At 32.7% G+C, this 10136-nt stretch overlaps 1 protein-coding gene across 7 annotated transcripts; it reads right to left on the bottom strand.

The window, feature by feature from the left end:
• Nucleotides 1-5543: 5543 nt before the first annotated feature.
• On the bottom strand, nt 5544-8476 carry LOC107426411 (F-box protein At2g27310). Of its 7 annotated transcripts, none has more exons than XM_048481537.2 (3): nt 8127-8476; nt 6935-7796; nt 5544-6837 (listed from the first exon to the last, which is right to left on the bottom strand). In XM_048481537.2, the coding sequence occupies exon 3, from the start codon at nt 6792-6794 to the stop codon at nt 5667-5669; it is 1128 nt and encodes a 375-aa protein (XP_048337494.1). In that variant the 5' UTR covers nt 6795-6837; nt 6935-7796; nt 8127-8476; the 3' UTR covers nt 5544-5666. The 7 variants fall into 7 exon arrangements, with proteins under 7 accessions (XP_048337494.1, XP_048337495.1, XP_015892085.1 ...); XM_048481538.2 differs by having other exon boundaries at nt 6935-7378; XM_016036599.4 differs by having other exon boundaries at nt 7290-7378.
• Between the last annotated feature and the right edge of the window lie 1660 nt (nt 8477-10136).

Below are 10136 nucleotides of genomic sequence, written 5' to 3'. Positions count from 1 at the left end.
AACTGAACTAGACCGATCAAACCAATCAAACCGACATATTTGGTTTGGTTTGAATTGGTTTTAATTTATTAATCGGTTTAGTTTGGTTTGGTTAAATATATAAAAAAAAATCAAAATGATCAGTTCGGATTGCAGGTTGTATGAAATTTTACCCAATCTAATCCGTACCAAACCGATCATCAATTAAACGAAAATTTTATTTTACTTTTATATATAAATATAGTATATAATTATAAAATAAAATTATTATTTTATTTAAGGATATTGGCAGCTATGCACCAAAAACTTTATCGGAATTGATACATTGCACCTTAAACTTTTTTTCCTGACATTATGCACCCTAAACTTTCTTTTCCCTTGCACTGTTGGTTCTTCTGTTAAAAATGCTTAACGGAATAACCACATGTTGCGCATGTGATCATCAAGCCAGGGTAGATCAGGTCATTTTAGTGTCCTCATCCCGTGCCTCTCGTGTGTGTGGTTAGGGATCAGAAACCAATCTCCTCAGATAGGGATTTTACTATTCTAATTCTTTTCCCTATTCATCAAAGTGCATGAATTTCCTTCTTCAACATCAACCAAGTGAAACTCAAAGGTAAAAAGAAACACTTTTTACTTAGCATTCAAAGTTTAAAGTTTTGCTTGACTTTATTGCTTTGTTGTTTTTTTTGGTTTTATGTGTAGAGCTGCGGCAGCTTTGATAATGGTTGCTAATGATTTGCACAAGTTCGAAAAATCTCGCCTTGAAAAGAATGATTTTTCGATGAATGTTAGTGTTGGAATGGTGAATCCAGCTTCTAGGCAAATTTATTTTGACTTTCCCAGCTGACAGCACTTTCAGAGAGGAAGATGTTTCAAATTATTTCAGATTCTATTATCTTAAAATGGATTTGTGCGTTCTTTTTTCTAATTTGCTTCAATGGATTATTATTCAATATGCTGATTTTTTATTTTTTTTTCAATTGAAGCATTTATGGACCAGTTCAAGATGTGAGAATCCCATACCAACAGAAGAGAATGTTTGGATTTGTGACTTTTGTCTACCCAGAAACTGTGAAGCTTATCCTGGCTAGAGGAAACCCTCATTTCGTTTGTGATGCTAGAGTTCTCATTAAGCCTTACAAAGAGAAAAGCAAAGTCTAGGACAAGTATGGGCAGATTCTGAAAGCCTTTGATTTGTTTTTCTCTTTTATGTTGTCAGCAAAATAGTAAACTTTTTTGTTGTAAAACCTAATTTCTTTTTTCTTTTTTCTTTTTTCTTTTTTGTTTTGTTTTTTTTCTTGTGATTTTCTAGGAAACAACAACAGCAACAAGTTGAAAGAGGAGATTTTTCACCCTGTGGTACCCCAACTGGTTTGGATTCTAGAAACCCATATGATCTTTAACTTCGTAAGCAAAAAACTAGAAAGAGAATTAAATCTTCTGTCTGTATACAGCATTCGAAAGTGGATTTTTCTTCTTTTTTTTTAACTCATGGTTTTCTATATTTATGAGAAAAATGCCATTCAAACCATTTTTGACACGATCTACCCTCGCTTGATGATCACGTGCGCAGCACATGGTCATTCTGTTAAGTATTTTTGACAGAAGAATCAACGGTGCAAGGAAAAAGGAAGTTTGAGATGCATAATGCCAGGAAAAAAAATTTAGGGTGCAATGTATTAATCTCGATAAAGATCAGGGTGCATAGCTCCCAATATCCTTTTTGTTTATTGTGAGAATGTGATTGAAGAGTGTGGAAGAAGACTTTTTAAAATAATTTTTATTTTTATGGATTGTTAGTTTATTTAATTATAAGTTCATTTTGAAATTTAAGATTTCAAATATGGATTGTATTCTATTTTATAATTAATAATGGTTGTAGATTTGTTGTATAATTTATTTGTTGGTGTATGATGTATTTGTATAATTAGGATGTAGTTGTAGACTTATATTGTAGTTGTATGGTTTTTTGTTGTATTATTTTACTTGTATTATAGTTATATGGTGTCATGTTGTATTGTAGTTAATAGTTAATTTATTTGGTATTTTTACTAAGTGAATGTATATTAAAATTATTTAATTTAAATATTATTTAATTTAGATAAAAGCTTAAAAAAATACTTAATTCAAAATATAATGCATGAATATGATTGAAGATTGATAATTAAAAAAGTCTAAAAATTTTTTATACAATTTTGAGTCCAATGTATACAATTTCTATTTCAAAATAGCATAAATAAAAAAATTTGGACAGAAGCCCAATATGAGGCACAAACCGACTCAAACTGTTAACCCAATTCAAACCGATCAATAATTATCGATTTGATTTGGTTTCGGATTGAACGTGGTAGTTGGTTCGGTTCGGTTTCATATCCAACCCAAATCGAGTTGGTTGATTCGATTTTAAAAAATCCATAAACTGAACTGAACCACACCGAATCCACCCCTAATATAGACACTCATACATCCTCTTTTACAAGTTGATGTTTGTAATATTTTCTTTTTTATGGTAAATAAAAAATAAGCTTTTTGATAGATATTATCGGTGCAGAAACTTAAAAACTATAGGCCATTAGCATCTATAGCTATACACAATCTTCATGAAAAACATATAACATCCAGCCTATCACTGTACGGCTGCCCAAGCTCTCCTCCCACAGCATATGGCAGCACACGGGGATCCACTTCAAAGTGATGTTTGTAATATTATTCCTCTGAAATGAAGTAATTCATGTTCATTTATGATTTTGCCGACCTCCAAGTGTGAATACAAAACTGATTTAATTCGTTTCCCAAATTTATTTTCCAAAATCAATCATTGCCAAAATGGGACCAGAAAAGAACCATTTTGTAATACTTAAAAAAAAAAAAAAAGGACAATTAAAATTAAAAATAAAAAGAAGAAGAATAAAAGATCGAAGTCAAATTTCAACGATGATACAATTGCCGCAAATGTGGAAACAACAATATAAACCAAACACGTGTTTAATTTCTCAAAAAATATAAATGATTAATTAAAAAATTGCAAACTCCTCGAGTTTTTTTTTTTTTTTTTTTGGGTTGGCTAAGAAGTACTCCTCCACGAGTCTTATAGTTTATTATATCCCACATGCACATGTTCTGTAAACAAGTCCATATTTTCACGATATTACCGACACAAACAAAAAAAAAAAAAAGAAAAAAAAATCCATACTTTATTGAGTTGCCAACTCATGTTCTGTAAACAAGTCCATAATTCCATACTTTCATAGATTTTTCTCTCTTCTACGGCATCTTTATGGGTATCAGTTTGGGCTCAATTTTTTGTTGATTTTTGGCTAGAATTTTTCAAAATTCAGAACATCGTAGTGCAAGGTTTTGGTCACAGATTTGATTCTATAAAGATTTGGTGGTCATTTTGTTTACATTTGTAGGGTTTCGGTTTTGCTCGTTCCAGTCATAAACAAAAACACACCTAACTAAAAAAAATTGCAACTATCCATGAAGAGCTTCCTCAAGCTCTGTTTTGTATTTTGGAAGCAGAGGATCTCTGGTGGTGCAAAATGTATTTTTCGGATTTCTTTTGGGTTAATGAATACTCAGATTACCAAAAAAAAATGAAGAGTACATTCAAGAATTACAGAATTTGCTAATTGATTTTTGAAAATCTTATTCTATTGTGTAGGCAAAAAAAGCTACCCATTTTCTCTCACTTCAACGCCACCATACTTTTCTATCTCCCTTCGCAATTTCGTTGCTATCTCAAATTTAAGCTTCCAACTTATCTCTCTCTCTCTCTCTCTATATATATATATATATATATATATTCTTTGATTTTTGCAGGTAATGAGCTTTTCAACTCTGTACAATTCCCCTGTTTGTGGAACAAAAACAACCCCTCATTCGGTTTTAGAGACGTGAGAGATGATATCAAAGGCCATGTGAAAGACAAAATATATCCCATTATCCCTTATTTGAAAGCTCACGTGTTTTTCACATGCATTTTAACAGTGATTTAATGTTTAACCTTTATGGATTTCGAGTCGGGAATAGAGCTGTGGCAAGCAATATAAATCCCCCCTTACTCTCTCTATAAAAAAGACTAAGTGGATGTATTTAATTTAGAATCTGAACGATTTTAAAAGTCTTTTAAAGTTTTGAGGTATTCGATTTAGATTTTAAAGGAGTCCATACAAATTTAATGACATTCAATTCAGATTTTGATGAATTTTATAAAAGTCCATTAAGATGTATTCAATTAGGAATTTATAAAATTCTTTTAAAATCTGGTGTTATTTAAAAAGTCATTGATTTTAAAAGACTTTAAAAAATGATGGATTTTAATGGATTTGAAAGGATTTTAACAGGGAAATTGTGAAGAAAATTGTCAATATGAAATCCACCTTTAAATCGAAAGATTTCATTGAATTTTTACAAAATCTTTATGGAGTCTGTAGAATTCCATAACAATCCATCAAATCCTTTAAAGTCTATAATTCATTTTAAATCCATCAAACTCTAAATTGAATACATCCCTCTAAGAGTACAACATTTTACTGAATTGAAAGATTAAAATGCAAAAAATAAATAAATAAATCCCAATTTAAAGTTGCAATATCCATTAATTTAATTCTACCTCTTGCCGACCTTCAATTAATTCAAGAAAACAATCAATGAATCAATCAATCAGATGTCCAGAAAGAAAATAAGTAAATAAATAAATCATGCCAAAAGTGGTGATAACGAATAACCCCTTTAGAAAAACATACAAATTTATAAAAAATAAATAAATAAGGGGATTAGAGTCGAATTATAAACCTATAATATGGGATGGACAGACATAGCTTGGTTTAGGATTTTGTGAGTTTATATCGGCATGACAATTACCTCTGTGGATGTGGTAAAGTGAAAATAAAACTGCGATGATCATGGCTTTTATGACTAAGCCACTACCCTTTATTATTATTATTATTATTATTAGAGATGGTTATGTGGGAGGATTCAGATTTGGATAATTTGTCCTAGGAAATACTGAATTTACCACTAGACTGCTCCTGTTCCTAAAGGGACACTTCATATCAATATTTGATGAATTGGAACATCAAAACAATTAAATCTAGGAATTTGACTAATACTCCAAAAAAAAAAAAAAGGCCACATTGAACCCATAAACATTATGTTGGACCCATTGAGCATAATTGCGATTGATGAAAGCAAGTCCAAATTTTTAGACAAAAAGGAATGGTTTTTCCCTACTGCCTTCGTGGTTTGTGCTATAGTGCTTGATCAATGAAAATAGAAATCACATTCATATACAGCCACATTCAAATTCGACTCCACGCACTCATCCATAAACCCGCCCAAACTTTTTTGGCAATTCTAAACACAACGACAACGACTCTCTACAACTCCTTTCCTCCAGAAAGTGATTCATCAGCCAGCAAACTCCAGAAATCAAAAAACATTCAAAGCAGTCGAGCATCAAGATACTCAATTTCCTTATTCACCATTGAAGGAACCGAAGTGATTTTTTAGGGATACTATTATACATAAAAAAAAATACTTTTCTTTCTCAGCGCCAGTTAAAAAGGAAAAAAAACAAAATTTATTAGTTAAAACAAAACTGAATTTTACATTGGAAGAGCACAAACATGGAAAGTTTGCTAGCTCTGTTTAAGCAGTGTTAAACTGAAATAGAGACACTTTCACAAAACATAGTAACAAAACGTTATGAATGCAGCAATTCCACTTAAGATACAGAGTCTGTCTAACCGGCTTTCATTTCTCATCTTCTCCTCTTTTAACTCGGTCTGCACCTTTGAGTACAAATGACAGGATTCGAGCACTTCGCTGTAGTTTTTGCTCCGATGGCAGCTTAGTGCCTCCTTAAGAATAAGCAAACTGTTTCTTCCATTAACATGAGAACCTTCCATGTCTTCCAACTGCATGCTTAGCTCCGTTAGCTTAAGAGTTGTCTGGACACCCTCTCCTTCTGTGTGAATCACTCTGAACTTCATACTGAGAATGCATTCTACTACCTGACATGGAAGGATGTCTCTGGCAGGAAGAATAGATCCAAAGCGAATCACAAAATCTCTGTCTGTAGGCCAATGTCTCTGCCCACCAAGAGGGCTCCAGCTAGCGAGATTAGCAGCTTGCTTTATTTTTCTGTTTACAACAATCCAACTAAGGCAAAGTCCATCACGGAGCTCCTGCCATAACTTCCCATCTTTCCTTTCTCTCTCCATGCTTGCAATTGGTGGCAAACCATCAGATACTGAAAGGATAACTTCACCATCATCATCATCATCTCTAGCTGCATAAGTGAGAAGATCAATCCGAAATGGGCAGTTGTAAAACCATCCATTGAAGCCATTTGCATTTGGAATTCCCCAAAGAACTTTGGAGCAGATTGTTTTATCTTTATACCTGATATCGACAATAGAAACAAAATCCGATGGTGATATACTTTCAAACTCCTCTGTGTCACCATAGTATTCAGCCTCAGTCCATTCTTCAGGATACTCCCGATAGTTATTCCATTGATATTCAGAAACTTCCTTGTTTACAATAAGGGGAAAACAATCTGCATAGAACTTTCTAAACCCACCAATAGATGAAATTAAACTTTTGACGTCGTCCCTATTGGTTGAAGGCCACATAGATGAACATACATTTTCCCATAACATCTCTTCTTTTGAGATGGAAGAGAATGCTGCACAAGCACATGCAGCACTAGCCAATGTCGGTCCATCAAGACGCCTCAAAATATCATAGAAAAGATCAGTGCTCAATGTTGCCATACCCTCAACCGATGCAACTGATGTTGTCATGAGTCTCTCCAACAAAGCAAAAAATTATCCAACAGCACTTCGGCTGACAATCAGAGATTACCATGTCAAACTAAACGAAAAAATTGTCTTCAAATCAGAGATTACAAAAATTTATTCTACAAAAAATTTAACTTTACTACCTTTAGTTTTGATGCAAGATTGAATGAATTATAATAGATTCGCAACATAGTCACCAACCTAAGTTCTCAAACTTAATTGGAACTCACAAGAAAAAACAGAGTTGGGCAAAAGGCTAATTGGACTAGACTCAAAAACTGATGATATCAGCTAAACCAGCTTAACCTTCTAAAGATTAAAAACCCATCTATATCATCTTATTATCATCTCTTCTCTACTGAAAGAGATGCAATTTTAAACTGTTGGAAGTCTACATGGAGACTGCAACTCTGAAATAAGCCATGCTAGGAAAAGAAAATTTACTATTAAATTAAGCTGCATATAAATAGACTAGAAAAAGAATATGGTGAGGTTAACCTCAAAGTCAGCATATCTCCGAGGAAACTATCATTTTTCATGAATGTCACTAAACGTGCAGGCTCACCACCTTGCTCAATTGGGATGTTCTAAAACCAATAAAAACGTTAAGAAAGAAACCTACCTTGAATATACACCAATTCTAACAAACATATGCTGAAATAAATATGTGAAAAATAGAGAGCAAGCACACTCAACGAGTATAAACGTACATCACAAACATTTACATCCCAAAAGAAGATAGATAATTCGTCAAGCCCAAACCTAAAAATCCTCATTCGTCAAGCCCAAACCTAAAAATCCTCTTTCAGCTAGTTACCCAAAGATTGACCCACGAATTAACACATTAGAGGAAAGTATTCAATATATAAACGAGAGAAAGGTTGGAATTTAGGGGAAATTGAACAGTTCTGGTTCTTTCCTTCCCACTATCACTTATGGTTGATAAATTTATCACATGGAAAATACAATTGCACGAAGAAGGAATCGAAGAGCAATGTTCCCAACCTAATGCATCAAAAAAGGAAATTTCAAACATTAATGCATCAAATTCCACCATCTTGGCAAACATATAAAGGGGAAATGATGAAAACGTCACAAGTAATTAGGACGATGATTGGAGCAAGAGACAATACACACAACTCCAAACAAGCTAAAACTTTCCAAAGAAAATATCTAAACTGGGAACTATTATTTGAGTAGAGGAAAAAAAAAAAAAAAAAAAACATGGAGATATATAAATTACAAAGGACAATTAGTCAATTACAAAGATTGAGCAAAATCAAAGACCTAGATTAAAGAGAACCCAGAAAAGAAGAAGTGGGTTTGGGTTCACACCTCAAGAGACTAGCTTTAAACCATGAGCAGGGACGAAAGATTTAGAGTGTGGAGCTGGAGAAGAGAGAAAAGGCTTTGACTTTTTCGAGGTTTCCGAAGATGGAAACAAAGAAAAAAAAGAAGAATTGGAAAGGGTACCCAGAAGGACGGAGCGGGATCTAAGGGGGTTTAATGAAGGATAGGTTCACGGGTCACTTTCCACAGAGTTTACGAAATGTTTACGGGTCGCTATGCCCTGTCCGAGGACTGTGCTAAGCTTTGCTTCGTGCACGGGAAGAAAACAACAAGATATGGTGTTTTGGTTTCTCTCCGGTGAATATGGTCCAGTACATTTCCCATTCACCACATAAATTATGCCACTTCATCTCATTAATTAATTGGACCAACCTTCTCTTACATGTACGTGAAAATATCATAAACGCCCCCCATTCTTCATTAAACAGTCCTTATTTCATCAAAAAATAAAATAAAATATATAAAATAATCAGTCCTTTTCTTTACTATTCTTTTTTTGGCTTATAATTTAACTTATCACTTTGTGATTTTTTTATAGAGAGCTTGTTTGGTCTTGTATTTAAAATTTTTATTATATACTTTGATAAATCAATAAAATGTTTAGGGGTCACATACATAACCACTTTCTCAACCTCTAATGTGTCTCCTCCAGGTGCACATGAGGACAATAAATAGATCATATAATTATAATCCCAATGTTAGTTTCTTGCACGGCTCCATAAAAAGTATCAAAAACTCCAAAATGTTTATGCAAAATTACTGCCTTTTTTTTTATGAAAATATATGAATTTTAAGAATTTTGAGTTTAATAATTAAAAGTGAATTAAGAAAAAGATTAACGGGAGTGATTATATAACATATTATAAGAATGTGTTTGTTGATAGAAATAGAATGAATGCACGCATGTGGGAAGCATATGAAAGCCCATGCATTAAAGTCATAGAAGTTGGATGTTAATTGGTCACTTTTGAGAATTAATTTGAGTTACGAAGTCCACAAGTAAACTTTGTGAACATGACAAAGGCCTATTTCCATATCTGGTAGATATCCCAAAAGCTCCCCAACATGCATTGAAGCCTTTGTTTTGTTGGTTTTTCCAAATCTGAAAATGCCTTGTTTATTACTCAATGTAACCCGCTCCTTCCAAGTTCCACCACCAACCTCTGATTTGTAGGCCTCTTATATCGCTCATTATGAAAGCATATAGCTAGAATTCGAAGAATTGAACCCATCAAAACAATCTCTTTCATCGATTTAAACAATGAATATTTGGCTTCAGATATGAGAGTGTACAATAAGTAAAGGTTGCTTTCTCAATTTTGATTACTTTGAAGATTTTTTTCCGTGTGGTTTTCTGTTAATACGGCATATGGTGAATGGGGTGGGACTTTCCTAATTTTATGTATTAAATGTGGTTTAGCTGCTCTCTTTCTTTCTCTCTTCTTTCATGATTAACTTGAAAGTTTTTGAATTTTCAGAGCAGTTGAAAATATAAATCATGGTTGACATAATCTTAACAATTCAAAACTATTTCAGATTATAAGCTTGGGATGCGGAGGAAAGAAAATTATTAAACCAATTAATTATTATTCATTTAGGATAAGATTAATTAAGATGCCTAGTTTGCTTATTGGGGCAATGCATTATGATAATATTGGAGTCTTGGACTGTTAGTATTTTATTTGTCATCTCTTGATGCACCAGCGTACTAATGCCTGAAAAGGAAATTCAACTAGGTAGTCTAATTGTCTAATTGATGTGTTAATGTTTGAAAGTTTTCAAAACCAATGAAACTTCTATTTAATAGATAAAAATAATTTAATTCATTTATGTGCTTCCGATGTGGGATTATTTAATTTTTAAAATTTTTAATAAATTTAAATTATAAATGTGCAACCATGTGATTTTTCATATAGAGACTAATATCAATTAATTAACCTTCAAAAATAATGTTTCGACAAATTAAAATATTAAATTTGGAAAAGTTAATATACG

This window comes from Ziziphus jujuba, chromosome 9 (genome assembly GCF_031755915.1).
Source record: "Ziziphus jujuba cultivar Dongzao chromosome 9, ASM3175591v1".
Lineage (NCBI taxonomy): Eukaryota > Viridiplantae > Streptophyta > Magnoliopsida > Rosales > Rhamnaceae > Ziziphus > Ziziphus jujuba.
The sequence above is the reverse complement of the archived record's forward strand: the minus strand, read 5'-3'. Positions and strand labels throughout refer to the sequence as shown.